Source organism: Malania oleifera, chromosome 8 (assembly GCF_029873635.1).
Source record: "Malania oleifera isolate guangnan ecotype guangnan chromosome 8, ASM2987363v1, whole genome shotgun sequence".
Taxonomy (NCBI): Eukaryota; Viridiplantae; Streptophyta; class Magnoliopsida; order Santalales; family Ximeniaceae; genus Malania; species Malania oleifera.
Window position 1 is genome coordinate 51285634 of NC_080424.1, and position 21618 is coordinate 51307251.

General features: G+C 38.4%; 1 protein-coding gene across 2 annotated transcripts in view; it reads right to left on the reverse strand.

Annotated features, from left to right (window-relative positions):
- Positions 1-1329: 1329 nt before the first annotated feature.
- LOC131161393 (uncharacterized) overlaps positions 1330-21618 on the reverse strand; it is a 31827-nt gene continuing 11538 nt past the window's right edge. For both annotated transcript variants that reach the window (XM_058117134.1, XM_058117135.1), the window contains 12 exons: positions 21032-21195; positions 20772-20892; positions 20439-20663; positions 20152-20342; positions 4655-4822; positions 4461-4566; positions 3773-3910; positions 3485-3646; positions 3211-3411; positions 2549-2743; positions 2391-2462; positions 1330-1853 (listed from right to left, as the gene is read on the reverse strand). In XM_058117134.1, coding sequence (XP_057973117.1) covers positions 1701-1853; positions 2391-2462; positions 2549-2743; positions 3211-3411; positions 3485-3646; positions 3773-3910; positions 4461-4566; positions 4655-4822; positions 20152-20342; positions 20439-20663; positions 20772-20892; positions 21032-21195 — 1896 coding nt within the window. In that variant the 3' untranslated portion in view covers positions 1330-1700. The remainder of the gene's footprint in view (positions 1854-2390; positions 2463-2548; positions 2744-3210; positions 3412-3484; positions 3647-3772; positions 3911-4460; positions 4567-4654; positions 4823-20151; positions 20343-20438; positions 20664-20771; positions 20893-21031; positions 21196-21618) is intronic.

The following is a 21618-nucleotide window of genomic DNA, read 5'->3' on the forward strand; positions in this document are numbered from 1 at the left end:
CATTCAATTTTCACAACAACCAGGAATCTAATAATGATCATACATCTTAAGTTTGAAAATACCATCATTAGAACTATCTGGACCAACCATTATATGAAAGAAACATACTGAAATCATCCTCATGATAGTCACACAGTCCAATCCAGGTTAACCGACCATACCTCCAAATCAATAATTGTATGCCAAAACCAAGTGTTAAAAGTCATAGAACTCTTAGGCCCTAACATTGTTGCCTTCTGCCCATACGATATTCACTCAAGAGAAATTGTCACACAAGCAATGTCCGTCATGTGTTTCAATTAGGGATCTCCACGTAATTTCTTGGATGACTACCTTAGTTAGGTGATTATCACCCAAGCTCCAAGGGGAGGCACAAGGATTGCACAAACAAATCCCCCACAAATGCTTCATTAGTTGCACTTAAACCTTTTAAATGAGCAATCATAATTTGTTGAAGGCATTACTAGCACGGGCAAAGTATTGGCCAATTGTGAACTATTATACCTTTTGGCCATAAAATATATATTTAGTTCACTATTTTCTTAGATTAAAAGATTGTCATGCTACACAGCTCAAGCATTGGCTGATTTATATGTATATTTTACTTCTTTATTATATCATTCAACCTAAAGTATTCATAAGCGGAGCAACTTTATGAGCGATGTTTATTTATGAATTGTGCCTTCCAAGCATGTTAGAGCATGTCTTAACCAACAAGGGTGAAAGATAAAACTTGGTCATCCTATGTCATATTTAGGCCAAGCTAAAGCATGGCCCTCACTTTTCATTGATGAATTCATCAACCTCCAAGCCAACTTGAGATCATTTTCAATCTCAAGATGATTGTAGCCTTTATCATTAACAGGCTTTGAATCCTCATCCTAGAAAGAGTAAATTTTCTTGTAATTTTATTTTCCTTCCTCAAAATCCTTAATCCACTTAATAAAGCAAGATAATCTCGACTCACACAACCCCTTCCCGTAAAAATGGATTATGTATTGGAAAATTGTTATCCTTGTAGATGAGCCCAACACAAGTACTAACAAAAAATAATTTTCTGAAAAAAAAAAAAAACAACTTATTTTTTAAGATGACGTAAACATAAGCTTAACCTAAATTTATAATATCTGTTCGACTACGGAACCATATAGCATTCGGCATATCACCCAAAAGTCTGCTACCTCCACTCCTCTAAAAACCACAATTACCAGAAATGTTCCAGCAATCCAACAACTTCATCAGTTGTGTTTGATTGCAGCAGATGTAGCAATTGTAAGCACCTAAGCTATTTGTTTTGCCTTGGGGGGGTGACTTGGAAGTGGATGAGTCTTTGTTCAGCAAACTACTACATATGCTTGCAGTCTCATTCCCGATCATTGATTCTGGAGGGCTCTCTAGTTGTACTTCTTACAAATCCAGTGGCATGATTACAATTATAATGGATATTGGCAATTTGTGAAGGCGAAGCTATTAACTCATGTGGAGAAACAACATTAAATTTTGCACTAATCTATATTTTTAACCCAAAGCAACCGAGTCGCTTGCTACTCTCAAAATTGGCAGGCACCTGTGGCTTGAGAATTGACTGCAATCTTGGTTGCCATCTATCATCCACTGCCTAGGAATTTCGAGCTCTTTCTTTGATAGTTTGATGACAAGAGTCATACTCCCACTCATATCTACACAAGTAATAATTAGATCTAATAGTAGAATGTGTTGTCCTTTCGATTGGATGTGTCTTTACAAAGCATCGAACGCACTTCCATAATAGACCTAGGTGGCTCCAGATCTTTATCTTGTAGAGCATTCCCCAGCAGTCGCTGCATCTGGGATGCAAGTGTATCATCCAGAATCTGCAGGACAAAAAATATCACACACATAGAAGCAAGGTGAGCAAGAATCGAATACAAAGAAAAGTAATTGCTGAGGATGATGAAAGGGAAAATAATCGCTCAGGCAACCAAGTGCTTGTGGATATTAAATATGCTTTCTTCAAACTTGAATAAGAGATTTTGCATTATCTTTCAAAAAAACCAATCAGGCAGACCCAGCATGACCACCTTTTTATTTTGGTCTAATTTTAAAAACTCCTCTAAGGTTATAGAAGCATGCAGGATAGAACAGTGACGATTCCCATCAACAAAGCATGTTATGCTTTAGAAGCCTGTTTGAATAATTCTAAACATCAAATGCATTGCTCCACAATTCTTAACTGATCTACTTAGCACCAGCTGGTTATAAAAATCTGATCCAAAAACCCTTTTAGATAGTAGAATCCAAAGGATAATTGGCAAAAGCGCATAACCAGCATATTAGTGCACAACAGTGACAATCACTTGCATATTAGGGATTCAGATAAATAAATAACTTGGGCTTCTAACATTACTTACAGCCACTGCAACTCGTGATCCTTTATACCAAGATCTATTTTCTTTCCTGTTCTCCAAGAAATTAAGAACATCCTGTGACAAAGAAAAACCATTTAAGATGTGCAGTTACTTGTCCTAAAGAAAATTTTGTTAATAAAACCAAATAGCAGGAAACTTACTTGTCCCATCCGGTCCCAATAGCCTCGGCAGATTGCAATGAAGACATGAGTCTCAAAAACAGTATGAAGATGATTTATTGTACTTGTCATCTGGTCTATCAGTGGCTGCATCCTACTTCGTAAGTCTGATTCTACAACAGTCTCCTTTGAATCTTGGAGAATCTTCTTTAATTTTGTGCCACTATGTAACCTTGACTGGAACCAAATATAGGAAAGCACATCAAGGAAAAACCACATTAACTCGCCTAAATTTTGTTTTAGTGTTAGTGCAATTTGATCAGTTATAAAAGAAACAGATATGGTTGACGTTCTGAACTGGTTGTCGATTAGCAGCAATTCAATTATGTAAAAAGTTGTAGCATTTGTTCGTTCATCGGAATGCACGCATGCTGTGTGCAACTATAGCGAAGCATTCCACAAAGAGGCAATACATACATGGAAATTAGAACTATGCCAAACTGTTTAGCTACTCTTATTGTTGTGCATAAACTAAGACACGATCCAGTCATTATCTTGAGAATAGCATGCAAGCTTGATAGACGTACACAAACTATTACTTTTTGCATCTGCTTCTGCTGCTTAAGGAGGATAAAACATCCATTTGTTTTCTATATGTAACAACTAATTCAAACAAAGTGTGTCACCATTAGAGTGGTACTCACATTCTCAGCAAGTTTTTCCACAACAGCTTGCAAATAATTTCTGAACTTGGCCCTCAACATCACTGTCACTTCGCTAAGACGCTCTCCAGGAACAGAATTCGCACCATCAGGGATGCAAGAACCCCATGACTTCAGCTGAGTTTCAATCTTTGGGCGAAGAACATCCAACATTCTCTTCATGGAATTCAAAAGGATTCCCAGCTGAGAAGCAGAAACCGAAGGTCAAAAAAGTATAGATATTAGGATCCTGTTTGATTTGAAATTTAAAGCTCACCTCATCAGGGGCCACATAGGGACATCCAGATCGTTTGGCCAGTTTCTGGACATACTTGAAGCCAAACTTTTTAGGTGTCAGATTTTCCTTCAATGGCAATAAAACATCTGCATACTGCTTATCCAAGGCCTCCACAATTGCCTTCTCAATGTCAGCCATTGCCTTTTTGTGTGCACACAACACAAAAACAAAAGCAAGTTCAGCATTAGAAAAAAAACATGTTCAGAGAGAGATAGAGAATGCAAGACAATAAAGGTTGAGGGGTGAATAGCGAGGTTGTGGATGTACATTTTCCAGCACAGAAGTATATTCTGGCCAACGGCAAATGATAATCTCATAGTCATTCAAAGTTTCTTTGAGCCGGTCATACATATCATCAACAAAAGGAGTTGTTGAATGTTGGGTCCTGACTCCTGACCATTTAACCTGCAAGCAAACACATTTCAACAAATGTTTCAAACAAAAAGGCAATGCAGCTCAAATTAGGATGGGCCATATTCTATAACAATGCCGGTAAAGCTTCACTAAAGATTTCTTCTGTATTATTCTACAAATTGATGCTAAATAGAATGGCACATGACATGCTTGTATGTGTGTGTAAACATAATGTTTCCAGACATTCATGCAAAACTACATAAATTTTTCTGCACGTGTATGAACAATCCGTCTAATGCAGCATATGCTGGTCATTCAACAAGCCTCCAATTAAGTGTTGCAAGGATCCATAGTTCAGCTGACTATTATACAAGTAGGGATTGCAAGGAACCTTGGTTTTTCAACAATTTGATTCATGGCACGAGCATGAATCCCATTCATTTAACCTGGATCTAGGAAAGTGTCAGAAACTAAAGGAAGAGGCTTAACAAAGGAGTCCACTTTAATGCTAACTTTTGCACTTTCTTTTTCCATTTTCTACCCCTCTCCAAAATCTGAACACATCCCTATCTAATTTGTTGCCATTGCTTAATATATGTACCTTATCTAATTTGCATGACTCGAGCAAGGAAAGACGTTTGTCTTGAATCCAGAGCACAATATACAAATGGAACAATTCTTTTGCATCAACTCCACCTTTGACAGGACTGAAAAGAATGCATCATCAGTGAAAACATAAGAATAATAAATCCCTGTATAGCAGTAACAACAAGGAGTTGAATCATGGCATATTACTTAATGTTCAAGCTGTCAAGATCCCTCTGAAAATTTGCAGTTGCAACAACAAGATCAGCTACAGGAGGTGTAGGTCCAGACGGAGGGCATGCAATGAGGAATGCACGCAGTCTATTGAAAAGATCAGCGCTATATATTGATGAAGACAGATTGGGTAGATCTATAAAGCTGTACAAAAATGGGAAAAGAAATTATTTGACATCAGATAGCCACATAAACTACTAAGAAAAACTATACAATTGATCCAAAATGAAATTATTATAAATATGCCCAGTAATATTGCGACTGCACTAGACATCCTTCCATGAGTGGATGGTAACAAGTGTCTATCATAATAAATATTAAAATAGTTACTAAAGATATGAAAACCAACACACTGTCACACAATGCACACTTAGAGAGAGAGAGAGAGAGAGAGAGAGAAGTTGGGGTTGGACCATTGGAGCTTTTCTAGTTTCTGAAAACTGAATAGCCAATAAAACATTTTTTTTTTTTTTTTTTTTTTTATAAGTTGCAAATAGCTAACAAAATGTAACTACAAGTTTCCAAGTTAATATTACAAAATAGCATGACAAGGCATGTCAATTGAAATGGGTATAACATGAAACACAGCATCCAAGTAAAAATATGAAATTAAGTTACTAATCTGGGGTTGACCATTGGAGCTTTTCTAGTTTCTGAAAACTGAATAACCAATAAAACTTTATTTTATTTTTTTGTTGATAAGTTGCAAATAGCCAACAAAATGTAACTACAAGTTTCCAAGTTAAAATAACAAAATAGCATGATAAGACATGTCAATTGAAATGGGTATAACATGAAACATGGCATCCAAGTAAAAATATGAAATTAAGTTACTAATCTTCACACAAGACACACAATCAAAGAATACACAATTTACTTGCTGTAAGAAGAATTCTATATGAATAATTCTTCCATTAAATTTATGTATGTACGTCCCAATCTTTTATAATACAATCAACTAATTTAAATAAGGAAATAATCTCCCTATAGAATAAAATAAAATAAAATAAAATCTCCTACGTTTATCCACCTTCCTAATTTATTCATTATTCACAAAGATACTTGGGATTTTAACACTCCCCCTCAAGTTGGATCATAGATATTAATCATCTCCAACTTGCTAATGAGATCATCAAAGTTCTATCGTCCCAACCCTTTAGTGAAGATATCTGCAATTTGTTCCTTGGTAGATACATAAGTCATACAGATAGTTCCTTCTTCAATTTTTTCTTTGATAAAGTATTTGTCCACTTCCACATGTTTGGTCCTATCATGTTGAATTGGATTGAGAGAGATACTGATGGCCGCCTTGTTGTCACAATAGAGTTTGATAGGAAATTCCACCAGGACCTACAATTCCTCCAAGAGTTTCTATAACCACAGTCCTTTACATATTCCTTGAGCAACTGTCCTGAACTCTGCTTCAGTGCTACTATGAGCCACTACATTCTCTTTTTTTTCTCTCCAAGTTACTAGATTTCCCCAAACGAATGTGCAATATCCTGTGGTGGACCTTCTATCTTCCACTGATCTTACCCAATCTGTATCTGTAAAGATCTCTACTTTCTTGTTTTCACATTTCTTGAAGAAGAGTCCTTTGCCCAAGGAGCCCTTGAGATATCGAAGGATCTTGTACATAGCATCTAAGTGGGCTTCTTTTGATGAATGCATATGTTGGCTCACTACACTAACTGCAAATGCAATATCTGGTCTAGTATGTTATAGATTAGCTTACCAACCAATCTCTGATACCTCTCCTTTTCAACGGGTATCCCACAGTCTTCAACCCTCTTTATTGCTTCAATCGGGGTTTCACTGGGTTTGCATCCAAGCATACCGGTTTCACTTAAGAGATCAGTAACATACTTTCGCTGAGAAATACTAATTTCCTTTTTCGTTCTAGCAACTTCCATGCTCAAGAAATACAGCATTTGTCCCAAGTCTTTAACTTCAAATTCAGTAGCTAAAACCCTCTTCAATCTTTCCATCTCTACCGTATCATCCCCAATTAGGATTATATCATCAACATATACTATTAGAATTGTTCTCTTACCCTTTTCAAACTGTTGGAAGAACAAAGGTGTGATCTAATTGCCCTTGTCGATATCCTTGGTTCTTTATTACTTTTGCAAATCTGTCAAACCATGCTCTGGGAGATTGTTTAAGTCCATACAGGGACTTCTTGAGTTTACACACTCTGTTTTCTTCACCTTTTCTGCTAAATCCTGGAGGTATAGTCATGTAAACTTCTTCTTCTAACTCACCATTTAGAAATGCACTCTTAATGTCAAGTTGTTGTAGTGGCCAATCTAAATTGGCTACTAAGGACAGGAGGACCCGAACTGTATTCAAGTTTGCCACTGGTGCAAATGTCTCCGTATAGTCAATGCCATAAGTCTGTGTAAAATCTTTTGCAACAAGTCTAACTTTATATCGTTCAACTGTCCCATCAGATTTATGTTTCACTGTGAAGACGCATTTACAACCAACTGGCTTCTTCCCTTTTGGCAAATTCATTAACTCCCAAGTTCTATTTTTTTCTAGAGCCCACATTTCCTCCATGACCGCCTCCCTCCATTTAGGTATTTCCAAGGCTTCTTGAATGTTTTTTGGAATTCTCATCCTGTCAAGATTAGAGACAAAAGCACGATATCCTGTGGACAAACTTTTATAAGACATGTATTTAGACCAGGGATATTGAGTGCATGACCTAGTTTGTTTTCAAATTGCAATAGATAAATTGATGTCTTCAGGTACAGGATTATCAGATGGGAGCTCTATTACCGGATCAGGATTGGGTGTGGACTCATGCTTATTCGAAGCCATCACCGGTTCCAACACTCTTGGTGCCTCAGGTATGAGATTCTCCCTATTCTTTGTGTTCGGATTTCTTGAGTAAACAAGTATATCTGTATTGTTTTGTTTTCCTGTATCTCCCCCTAAGATTAAGCGCTCTTTTGTGTTCGGCAGGTCAGGAAGTGAAGCAATGGAAGACTCAATAGATGGGTCAGGAAATGAAGCAATGGGAGGCTCAATAGCCAGTACGAGTTCAGATGGTACATATTCAGTAGTAAAGAAGTCAACGAACCGATCTTCACTCCATTTCTCCCCCTGAAGAGACGTCTTGGGAAAATAAGGAGTGGTTTCAAAGAATGTGACATCCAGGCTAACAAATGTCTTTTTTGAGACAGGATCATAGCATTTATATCCTTTCTGGGTAGGGGAGTAACCAATGAAAACACATTCAACAGCACGAGGATCCAATTTAGCCCGATAGTGAGCATGAACATGAATAAATGCAGTGCAACCAAGGATTTTTAGAGGAAGACTAGAGGGAAAGCGAGAAGTAGGAAAAAATTCCTAAAATTTCTAGAGAGGAGTGGCAAAGGAAAGTACTCGACTCGGCATTCGATTAGTGAGATAGGTAGCTGTTAAGATGGCATCTCCCCAAAAATAGTTTTTCATGTTTGTAATGAACATCAAAGCCCGAGCTACTTCAAGTATATGTTTGTTTTTTCGTTCGGCAACCCCATTTTGTTGAGGGGTGTCTACACAAGAACTCTGATGAATAATCTCATTTTCTTGAAGATAAGTTCCCAGAATTTCATTAAAATATTCTGTACTGTTATCAGTACGTAAAATTTGAATTTAAGTTTGGAATTGTGTTTGAACCATGGAATGAAAATTGACAAAAATGGATTGGAGTTTTGTTTTATCTTTCAACAAGTAAACCCAACAAAGGCGAATGTGGTCATCAATAAAAATAACAAAACATTTTGTATGGGTGCGATTGGGGGATCGTGAGGGTCCCCACACATCACTATGAATCATAGTAAACGGGCAAGATGGTTTGTATATGGATGATGGGAAAGAGGCACACCGGAGTTTTGCAAGCTCACACACTTCACATTGAAACTCAGAAGACTTTTTATTTGAACATATAGATGGAAACAAACGTTTCAATTATCCATGGTGGTTTGTAACATGATATAGTATTTAAGGCTGACAAAAAATCACCTCAGTGAGCCAGAGAACCAATGGAAGACTGACCCGATGTTTGAATTGAGGAAATCATTTTATACAGCTGATCCAATTGCTTAGGACTGAATGCACTACTTGAAATATTGTTGGTTTTTTCACCTTGTGGTTTTTTAGTTGAACAATCAGCAGTAGCCTGATACCCACGATTTTTTTGATATTGTCTCGGCTTCCAATCTGCAGGTTTTCCATGAATCTCCAAACAAGGGTCTTTTGAATGTCCTGACTTTCAACAATGTTCGCACCAAGTCTTTCCTTTTTGCGGCCTTTGTCCAAAATCGGAGCCCAAACCCAAGCCGAAGCCTGTAGGTATTTCAAATCTGCTCGTAGGGTGTTTTGACATTAGGGCCGAAACTTCAGGCCCCATTTATTTTCGGGTTAGGGCTGGAATTTCAGGAGTGTCCTGCGTCTTCAACATCACTTTGCGGCGACTCTCCTCACGCTGCACTTCTGCGAAGACCTCCCAAGTCAAAGGTAGGGGACGCCGGCCAAGGATCCTCCCTCATACATCATCCAGGTCGCGATTAAGACCCGCCAAAAACTCAAACACCCTCTCATTCTTGAGGCGTTGTTTGTACTGTATGCTGTCGCCGGAGCACTCCCACTCTTCATCGACGCTGAGGTCAAGTTCCCGCCAGAGGGTTCATCGACGCTGAGGTCAAGTTCCCGCCAGAGGGTGGTCATCTCCATGAAGTACTCGGTGACCTCCCTTTCTCCTTGCCGCAGCTGCCACAGTCGGGTCTTAATCTCAAAAATTTGGGAGTAACTTTCAGCATAAAAGTATGTCTCGCGAACTGCGTCCCAAACATCCTTCGCCGTCAAAAGGAACAAGTATATCTTGCCGATGAGGGCTTCATCGAATTTATGAGCCACGCCGTCACCATGGAATTCTCAGCTTTCTATTTTTGCAAAGCTGAAATGTCGGTTGTAGAGGGCTTCTTCCGTTCTCCGGTAAGGTATCCTAACCTCCCTTTTTCCTTCAATCACTAGTTTAATGGACTAAGCCCATCCACAAAAATTTTTTCTTGTTCAATTTCTCCACCAAGAGTGGAAAGGTCGTGTTGTCTAGCCACTACGAACTCACGGTTGAGATGATGTCAAGAGTTTCAGAGGAACTTGACCCTCTGCTGTTGACAGCGGCTTCGTCTGCCATAGTTAGCTAAGGTTTAGAAACCCTAGCTCTGATACCATGTAAGAAGAATTCTATATGAATAATTCTTCCATTAAATTTACGTATGTACATCCCAATTTTTATAATACAATCAACTAATTTAAATAAGCAAATAATCTCCCTATAGAATAAAATAAAATCTCCTACGTTTATCCACCTTCCTAATTTATTCATTATTCACAAAGATACTTGGGATTTTAATACTTACTAACCATCATACACAATCACTTAACCCTATAGAAGGAGGCAGAGCAAGCCACCATCTTGCATCCCAATAATTGATAATTGTCACTTCAGTGAAAGGATTAAATCACAATTTATTCTCTTATATAATTATCCAAGGCAAATATCACTATATCATAAATGACATTGTTATTTGTTATTTAGTACTCTTGCTTATATTAGTATGTTTAAGGGTATTATAGTCACTGTAATGTACTTGACACATATTATAAGTAAAGAGGGAGACCTGTCGCTGTGATTAGGTTTTCCAATTTACTAAACACTGTAACATGGTATCACCATACAAGCAACCATGGTTGCCAAGAGGCCCTTGTCTTGTTGCTAACATTTATTGTTTGGTAGTTAGAAACTGTATTTATTTCATGTAGCAGGTATCAATTATTGATTATTTATCTCTACGTGAGCAGTTGAGCAGCAAGTGAAGTAGTATTAAGGTGCTACAAGATACAAATGAAGGCATCCCAGTGACTTGTTTGGGGAGAATTAAGAAACTAGCTCACAACATTTGTTGCAAAAGATATGTCTAGTCAAGACTGAGATAGTGCTTCAATATAAGTCTAAGATAGTAAATTTCAACAAGTCTGATATGGTACTTTTCGATAAGTCTCCATATTATATAGGATCAGCCAACAAATCACCCACATCAGGATGTAATCTACTGTTACAATTAACACGTGCATCAGTCTCCGGTCTCATCTAATGATCTAAAAGATCTAAAACATATATTTCTTCTACGACAAAAGGGTCCCTTACAAGATTGGCAGAGGACATAAGGTTGATGAATTTTACTATTTGGAGCACTATCTCTATCTAATGCCTCGGCTGTTTCTGCCATGCCACTTCAAATCCATTATTACCTTGATCATCCTTCATGGACAAGTTAAAACAATTGATTCCTACTTTGAGTTGGGTCTACTATTAATTGTGAGTCGTCCTTCTTGACTCAATAAATGGAAGGTCAGGCCTTTAATGTTAGTTTATTTTTATGTTTGGGGTTAGTACTTGTGTTGTGTCAAAGTTGAGTTTCGGACGTAGATGACTTGGGACTAAGCTTTATTTTATAAAGGATCGTTCTGAGTTATTTCACATTTTGTATGCCTTTGTTCTGAAATAAACACTCAATTTGATTTACCTGTCCTGATACTTCATGGTGTTCATACTGATGAGTGCTTCAATACCCAATTCACCACCTATATGACTAAATTTGGTATGATTCAACAGTCATATTGTGCCCATGCATCACAACAAAATGGAGTCACATGAAAAACAAAAGTATACTTGTAGTCGCTTGTACCCTGTTATATTAGATGAATGTCCTTAATACATCTCAGAGTGATGTCATGCTCACTACTTGTCCTCATATCAACAGCCTCTGTCTTTGATTGCAAAATATCCTGTTCAGTTCTCATCCCTAATGCTCCTTTGTTCTCACTACCTCCATGGATATTTTAAGTGTGTACTTTACCCATTTGTTAACTCCATAAGTGGATATGTTGGATCTTTGTGCTACAAAATGTATTTTTCTAGGCTACTCTTCTACTCAAAAGTGACATCAATGTAATTGCCCTCCTTTGCATTGTTTCTTTGCCTATGCTGCTAAGGTTACCTTCTTTAAGTTCACACCATATTATCCTAATTTTTTGTTTAATGTGTCTATTCCTTTGTCTTGTCTTTTAGATTATAACCTATTGTCTCTCATCCCAGTCCTCTTCCCAAATCATCTAAACTGAATCCTTCTACCCACCTAGATCCTCCTCATTTGTAAGTACACACCCAATAGCAAATCAAAGGAGAACCACCTTGGGACCCTAATGTTATGCCTTTGGTTTCCTCGACTAATGATCCAATGTCGAATGATATTGACCTTGCTATTACTGTCCAAAAAGGTAATTACACCTGCACTGAGAATCCAATCTCTAATTTTGTCTGTTATGTTTATATGTAACCCTTACTATCTCTTTACCACTTTATAACATGTTTCCCTTCCTAGAACGTGTCTAAACATTTATCACATTCTGGGTGGCAGGTTGCAATGGTCAAAGGTATGCATACATTATGTGATAATGAACTTAAGAAGTGCCTCTTACTGTTCATGTGTATGAATGGATGTCGTTGGTTGTGTCGCGACGTCCAGGAGCGCGGGTGATGATCAGAATACTGGCACTGTTAATGGCTATCGCAATGGTCTGAGTTTCGGATCCGAATTTGCTGCGTTAGGGATTACGGTTAGTGGTCTGAATCAGGTTAGGATTCAAGATGGGGATGGGGATGAGGTTGCAAACGAGGAGACTCGTCTTTGACTCATCTAGTCAAGATAAGGGTCCACTCGAATGAGTCAAACCGGGGCGAGTTTAATGGGCTCGGCGAAGTCTGAGTCAGGTTGGGTCAAGCGTGTGACCTGGCACGTGGGGGGTTTGGGCTAAGCTTCAAAATGGACCAAGATTTTGGAATGGGCTCACTCGGGGTGGATTTTAAAAATGGGTTGGGGTGTGTAAAACGGGCCGACTAAGTTAATTTTAAAATATGGCCTGAATTAAATTTCAAAAGTGGGCTGGCCCAATTTTATTTTTTTATTTTTTTTTTAAATAGGGCTTGATTTGAATTTCAGAAACGGGTCAGCCCAATTATTTCAAAATAGGTGGCCTGGGTTGGTTTTAAAACAAGCTGGGCCTTGATTTTAAAAAAAGTTGTTGGGCTTGGGTTTTAAAAACGTTATTGGGCTCGAGTTTCAAAAACACGGACGGGCCTCGGGTCTTTTAAAGTGAGCTTTGGAAATAAACGCGCTTGGTTTTTTCTTTTTAGAGAAAAATGATCTTCTGGTTTCTCAGATTAGACATTGCAACGGCATAACTTATTGAGAATCTCCCTAGCTTTCAAAATCTGTCCCAAGATATTTTTCCGCGACCTCATGCCCCTTCCCTAATAGTTGGGGGGCTTCACAACTCTCACAGCTCACCTTCACTCACAATCTCTGGGGCCTCTACGTGCATCTTTACCTCCTGTCATTCACACACTTTAAATCACATCCAACTGGGCAACAACCTTATTGTTGTTTTTTTAACACACTTCCTCTCACCTCCTTCCTTCTTTTGATGACACAGCCACCTTCACGGTAGCCACACCTTTAACACTACAAGCAACCTCCACGTGCAACCACTACCCATCTCCAGCCACCCTCTGTCACGACAACCACGCCTTAAACATTTCAAATTTCAATTCTTAAAAACTCTCAATCATTCCCATGGCAAGACTTTCGTCTTCCAAACAAGTTCCCTGACCTGAATGCGGCAATGGAGATGCCATCCTTCCCTAATGTCTCTGGCTCATTCCAATTTCCACCTCAGCTCCAAAGTGATATGCTGAGGAATGAAATGGTAACGGTCATGATGTCTAATGCAGGTGTAGCTACCCAAGCACTCTCTTTCGGTGCCCAAGCAGTCGCTTCAACGTCTCACTTAGTTCATCGTTTGCAGAGCCAGAACCACATCGTGACCCTCCTTGAAAATAAAGTCAACCTCTTGTGGCAGAAATACCGAGAAGAACAACAAAAAATGAAAGACTTAAAGTAAGAAAATAAAATGCTGAAACGGCAGGTCAAGGAACTGAGAAGAATGATGGACACTTACTCCAGCAATCTTGGGCCTAGAATAGCCGGGCTGGAGAAAAGCTGGGAGGACTTCCAGTGGGACCACAAATGGCTCAAAACTACGGTGCATGGAAAAGGTCAGATTTCTCGCTTCTCAACTTGAAAGGTGAAAATGCATGAAAGGGATGAAAAGAGCTATACAGAAACACTATACAAAAAATGTAAATGAATGATACTATGTATGTATTTATAAGGCGTGCATGATGTATATGTAAAGATGTGTACGCTCCTTTTCCTTTTTTGGGTGGTTTAGGAGAGTTTTGGTTTGGTTATTGTAATCTCCCAGAACCGTAAATGTAACCACGGTATTCCTTTACTATAAGTGATTGCGATTTTAAAATTTTGGTGGTTTTTCTTTAAATGAGGACAAGAGTATTGCTGGTTCACTAACCCGGGCCAAAACTTCCTCAAAATGGTTTGCTGCGGATGTAGAAATTCGAGCCACAGTGGTACAACGACCCAAGCCTCTATGACGATTTGCTGCGAATGTGATAATCCGAGCCACAATGGGTTCAATGATCCGAGCAAAAATTTTCCTCAAATGGCTTGCTACGGATGTGATAATTCGAGCCACAATGGGTTCAATGACCCGAGCTAAAACTTTCCTCAAATGGCTTGCTACGGATGTGATAATCCGAGGCACAACAGGTTCGATGACCCAAGCCGAAACTGGAAATGGCTTGCTACGGATGTAATAATCCAAGCCACAGCAAGTTCGATGACCTGAACCAAAACTCGAGTATTTAGGTATGAAACCTTGTGTTTGAAAAATGATTACTTCACCATCCCTATCTTAAATCCTAACCTGATTCAGACCACCAACCCTAATCCCTAACTCAGCAAGTTCGGACCCGAGACTCGGACCATTGCGATGGCCATTAACAGTATCAATATTCAGATCATCACAAATCAAAAAATCCATACACATATCAGATCTCAGATAATAATAATAATAATAAATAAATAAATAAATAAAGGGGGGGGTACCTTATCTTTTGCGAACTTTGCGCTTAAATCCCAAGGAGAGAGGGAGCCCCATCGCCGAACCTTGGTCAGACCCGTCCTGGGTGTCAAGTCAAATCACCCACTGAGATCATTTGACCTGCTGGACTTTCTTGAAAGACTGAGGAATTAGGTTTCCATAGGGATTTGAAGATATGCGAGAAATTAAGAAAGATTTGAAGGGCGAAAGAGAGGATAGAGAGTGGGGTTCAAAGGAATCTAGGGTTTTCAGAGAAGAGCTTTAGAGAGAGAGTCACCGAGAACACAAGATCTGAAACCTTAGGGTTTCCAGATCGCTCGAAACGAGAGGGGAAAAATAAGTAAAGAAGGCAAAACCAGTCCGTGACAATTAAGGCGCATAACCATCCTTACAATACCCGCAGAAAGGCGAAAGCCATGGCAGAGCAGTTGGAAAGCTACGTCCTGGGCATAGAGCAAGGACAGGAAGAGTTGAGTGGCCAAATGAAAAGGATACTGGATCTATTACTAGACAAAGGAAAAAGAGTGCAAGAGCAGGATAATGAAGCTGACATGGATCCCATCCACACTCCAGATTTCACACCAGTCTATGGGCAAGCATCCAAACCACCGCCAGTCATCCTAGAGGCCCCTCCGCCGAATATGGCCACATTTATCCCACCTGCGCCGGTACCAGGAGTTGGAGTGCCTCCCGTAATGACTACGGGGTTAGGTGCAGGCAAATCAGCTGAATACCGCTATGATGAGCTTGAGGAACGGTTAAGAGCTATTGAGGGGACCCATGGATCCAACTTCGTCAACCCTGCAAACCTCTGTTTGGTGCCCAAGGTAGTGCTTCCCCCAAAATTCAAGGTGCCCGAATTTAAAAAGTTTGATGGGTCCCAATGTTCACAAACTTATCTGCGACTGTACTGTCAGGCAATGGTAGCTTACTCTGACGACAAAAGGTTAATGATGCACTATTTTCTGAGTAGTTTAACCGATATGGCTGTCAAGTGGTATATCCATCAAGATAGGGCGCAAATCCGCACATAGGGAGATCTGGCCAATGCTTTTGTAGCTTTGTATCGCCACGGTCATGGAGATGGTGCCGTGCCAGATCGGATGGCCCTGTTGGAAATAGAGAAGAAGTCCACCGAGACCTTTAGGGAAAATGCCTACAGGTGGGCGAGATGTGGCAGTTCAAGTAGACCCTCCGGTGGGTGACCGGGAAGCTATTACCTTGTTTGTAAGTACACTAAAAAACCCCTACCAGGGACATCTTCGAGGAGCAACTCCCCATGATTTCCTAGATATAGTGGCCACTGGAAGAAGGATCGAGGCCGATATCAAAGCAGACCGGGTCAAGGACAGTAATGCTAAGACTGATCCAATCAGGAAGTATACCAATAAGAAAAATGAAGAAGAAACCCAAATGATCCAGGGACAACCCAATCAAAGAAACCAATACACAAAAGGCCGGAACCAGTGGCCTAGAAGAAATTTTGTAGTTGAACCCGCTGTAAACCAAGCAACGTATACAGGTGGCAGGCCCCAGTTTGTGGCCCCCTCACTCGCGCCTTCCTGGCAAAACATGCCGGCATACCCGAACTTGCAAGCACATGCAAGGAATACACCTACAAACTTTCGGAGGGTGGATCCAATCCCCATGGCTTACGCCGAATTGTTCCCTCAATTGTTGGAGAAAAGAATGATATCCACTGTTCCTGGGATTCCTATTACCAACCCTCGCACTGGTATAATCCTAAAGCCCGCTATGCATACCACGCCAATTCTCCTAGCCATGCTATTGACCAATGTTGGGCTTTCAAGAATAAGGTGCAAGATCTGAGGGACGCTGGCTGGCTGGCATTCGAGGACAAACAGCTAGGGATTCAAGAAAATCCCTTGCCAGATCACAGAAGAGATTTTGGGAGATATGGAAGTCTTGTATTGTTAAGTTTGTTTCTCTTTGTGAGTGAACGGTAACGCTACGTTTCATTCTATTGGAAAATCCAGTGGTCGACCAATCATGTTTCCTACTACTGTCGGGTCATCCCATCTGAAGAAAGTACTCCGTAGTGCCTCAACTCAAAGTTCATGAACTATCCTCAGAAAGACGATGTAGATTGACCCCTTGAAGACTAACCAACAGGAAAAGAAGATCGGAGGAGAGGAAGACGAGAGGTAAAACTAATAGGTTTCTCCCTCCTAAGTTACATTCTAAAATGTGATAGAATAAGTATGAAATTGTGAATGCGGGAATTCAAGCTCAACGTTAGTTTCAACCCTGGATTTAAACCCCATTTGCTCCTCTGAGAATCATTGGATTCACTGAACCGATTTGAACCGGTTACGCAATATTTTTCTTATTTATTTTTCTACTATGTTATCTATTTGAAAATTCGGGCTAAATATATATAAAAAATCAAAAAAATTATTTTTGAGACTCAGAAAATCGTTTTGTAAACTTTTCATCCCAAATGAGTTTAAAAACCTCCCAAAAAATTTATAAAATACTATTAGACTTTTTGGAAAATTCTATAGAGTTTGCGAAGCAATTCTAAGAGTTATTTTCATAAAATATTTTTCCAATTTTTATCTCTATGATTATAACAAAAGGATATTAGCTTTTCAAGCTTCGTGTACCCCGGTTCTAAGGGAACATATATATTATGTAAATATTTGTGTGATTCATTCATGTACATTTGTATTTTGTAAACTCTCAAAAGGAGTAACATAAAAGACTTTTCGAATTTATTTTGGGATAATTTTATAATTAATTAGGTACCGTTCGTTAGAATAGGCGTGTAGGGGGGGCTCTTACCTTCCCCTCACGTAACCAAACTCCCGATCCTTGCTTTGATAACGTAGACCGATTCTACCCTTAATTGGGTGGTAATCAAGTGTTCTAACCACACTAAAAGTTTAGTGGGGACTCCATCACACCATATTTTTTCCCGAAAAATAAAATTACAATTTTTATTTTGCCACCCCGGGGCACCTGCGCTTCAGGACATCGCGACAGGTTGTTTAGCATGAAAGTCAATCATGTTTTGTGGCTTGCCCCTAAAGGTCCATCTTGTTGCAAAAGGCCAAAGGGTATTCAAGTGTATCAGTGTATGGTTAAAACCATTTTAACACATTCTCGCCAATTGCCAAACTTACATCAATCTACATTTTATATACTAAGCCAACATTCTTAATGGACCTTGTATTAGTTAAATGTCAAGAATACCTTCCCGGCATGGGGTGATCTTCAAGAGGAAATTTATATGGAGCAACTACCTAGATTTGCAACTTAAGAAGTAAGCAACAGTTTGTTCTCTCAAAAAATCCTTTTATGGCCTGAAGCAATCCCACAAAGCATGGTTTTGGTAGGTTTAGTGTACTAGTGCTTCGGTTTGGCCTTCATTTGTGTGTGGGTATATAGCTGTTTATTTTATCACCTACTACTAATAAGATTTTGCTCATGTAAGTAGATGATATAGTGATTACTTGTGATGATGATCACAATATCCTGACACATTTTCTAGAGATAAAGCTTCAGATTAAAGGTTTAGTGTACTAGTGCTTCAGTGTGGCCTTCATTTGTGTGTGGGTGTATTGCTGTTTATTTTATCGCCTACTACTAATAAGATTTTGCTCATGTAAGTAGATAATATAGTGATTACTTGTGATGATGATCACAATATCCTAACACATTTTCTAGAGATAAAGTTTCAAATTAAAGATTTAGGGCAATTGAAATACTTTTTGGTTATGTATTCGGATATCATATAGGGACCATTTCGTCAAAGAAGAAGTATGTTCTAGATCTAGATCTTTTTGGTGAGACTGGGCTATCGATATCCAAGCCTGTTGATAACTATGGATCCTAAAAGCTAAATTCCAGCCAAATGTGAGTGATTTATTGGCTGACCCTTGACAATACTAGAAATTCATTGAAAAGTTAAATGGTGCATAACGGTCGCAATGGCCATTATGTGCTGGTATTAGTGGCTTCCAATAAAATTACAGGCCAACACCTTGGAGTTCCTCCGATTCTCAACTGCCAATACAATCTGTTACACTAGTAACGGCTCTTATGGACCATTATGGGCTACTATAGAGGCTGCTACATTTCTTATTGACTATGAATGACTAAAATAGGTTTTTTAATCCCTTTTTTTTTAGTATTAGCACTTTTTTCACTCTCTTCCCAATATTGAAGGATAGAAACTCAATTAAGTTGGTTTATTTTTATTAGATTGCCACTTTACCTATTAAGCTGTTAGGTTGTGGGCCAACAATGTATATCAAGCTTTAACACTCCTCACAACGTGCAGCCTAACAGCACGTGGAGAGATAAGCACAGGGTAGATATCAAACATTACAGGAAATATAATAATTTTTTTAACACCACACAATGAACGGGGGCAACAAGATTAGAATCCAAAACCTCCTGGTACCAGCTTTGATACCATATTAGATTACCACTTTACCTAAAAACTTAAGTTGTTAGGTTGTGGTCCTGTGGGCCAACGATGTATATCAAGATTTAACAATTTTAGTTAGTAATTTTTATTAAAAAAATCATTTTTGGGCTTATTTTCATTGATATTTAGTGTGTGTTTCTTTAATAACTATAGCATATAAATAAAACTAACCTTTTGTCTCACAAAAATTACATATTTGCATATTGTGAGTTCTTTCAAGTTTATTTTTAGTATTTTCTTAGACATAATTTGGAAACAAAAATACATCTTACTACTATGCATTTTTTTCTTACTTGATATATGACATTCTATATTTTATATTTCTTTATATTTATGATTTCTTGGTTTAAACTTCACTTATAATCTATAAATAGTGAAAAGTAGCAAATCATGCTCTGCTTCTTGCCAATGACATCCAATTCTTGTAGCATATGTTGTATTTAAATTGATTAAAATTTACTAGAAATCATTTATTAGTAGTATTATTATGTTACTAAGCATGAGTTAGTAAAGGCATTATGCCCATTGTCATGTATTTGACATATAATAGGGAGACTTATCGTTGTGATTAGGATTTCCAATTTATTAAATGCAGTTAAGAGATCTGTCCAACTTTAGGTAGTTAAGTGAAGAAAAAAAATAAAATTTTTCATAAATTGCTATTAGCCACCACAAATAAATTATTATGTGTTTTGTAATCATATGTACATGTATGATATGCCAATATGTGGTTTGTACATGTTTTACAAATCATTCTGCAGATAAATGTCAGATTCACTCTTGTTCTGCAGTATATTACGTACACATCCTCCAGAAAAGATACCAATAAACAATAATTTTTTTTATAAAGAAATCATGCTCAATCATTTTAATAAAAAAAATGACTTGATTAAGCTTTGCTATGCTGGCATGACAAAGAGGAGAGGAAAGTGCCCACCTGGGTAATATATGTTGATTGTGGATCTCTATATCTGTAAAAATTTCATTTCTAATGTTCAAGCACAGTGATTTCATTTTCTGGTAGGCAGTAGAAATAGTTAGAGCATCCATCAAATTGCCTTCATTATTGTTGGTAACAAATTCATCTGTCTCAGCCAAGTGCCATTTTGACCTCTTTTTCGCAGCCACCTAGAGAGACAAGCAACAGCTTAGTCAAGTCGTGAAATATAAAGAAGCTTAACTCAGCAGTATTTAAAATTAAATTAAATACACATATTGCAGAACCTGGAAATAGCGGCACAGGTTGATCTGCGCCTCAGGAGATAGTATATCACGAAGAAGACTGTATAGTTTTACAGCAGGTGCCAACACCGGAGCTGCAAGCCCAGTTGCAGGCCTGAAGACATCCACAATCCCTGAAGGTAATGATTCATCAAGGGATTTATAGTTCTCAAATACCTGAGCAAGAATCTGCTCAATTTGATCCTTAATGTCCCCCAAGATTCGATTCTGATAACCAGACAAGCAATCCACACAAAAAAGCGGCCAATTATCATATGCAGGAAGCACAACCACAAAAGAAAATACACATGTTTCAAACAGGAAATTGAATTTCACCTCCTGATGACTTAATGTGCTCTTATTACGTCCTTTCATAACAACAGGCAACAACAAATTATAAACCAAAGTCAGGCAGTCAGCAGTTGGTGTAGCCACATCCATGACAAACGAAAGATATCTGTTGTTACAGCCATAGAGGACACCAGCACCATGGAAAATTGGCCAAAGAACAGGAATAAGTATTCTCAAAATTCAGCATTGTGTAAGCATTTTGAGAGAGAGAGAGAGAACCACTGAACACAAGAATATCTTATTACCTTAGCTTGGTATATGCCTCAGAAACCCCATAATATGAAGCAAACTCAGCTAGCAACCACTTCCATTGGCCATGTAGCAATAAATTTCTTTGTTGAAAATGTTGTGCTTTCATCGCAACTTCTAATACCAGATCATATGCTACAGTTTCTGCAATGGAGCCACACTAAACCGAAAAAGAGCAATGAATTACTAACTGAAAATAATTCAGAGACTCCGAAATTTGCATCGAAACTACATAATATCAATCTTACAAAAAGTATTGCTCACTTGAGCAAATAAACACAACTAGAGACATACAAACATGTACACATACAAAATATTCTTTTAATCAAGAGGTGAAAAGGATATTGAGAAGGCAGCAAAGGTTTTAGTAGTTAATTAAAAGACTTATACATTGGTGTCAATCATGTTCATGCTCTACCAAAGGGAAAACAATGTTCACAATGTAAGCAAACATTTATAACAAATGACTTTAGAATTATTACCAAAAAATATATATAAACCTAGAGCCCTCAAAATATTGTTACAAAAAATATGCTAGTCAGAATTGCCAACTTGACGCCATTCTTGTAACAGCTTAGATAAA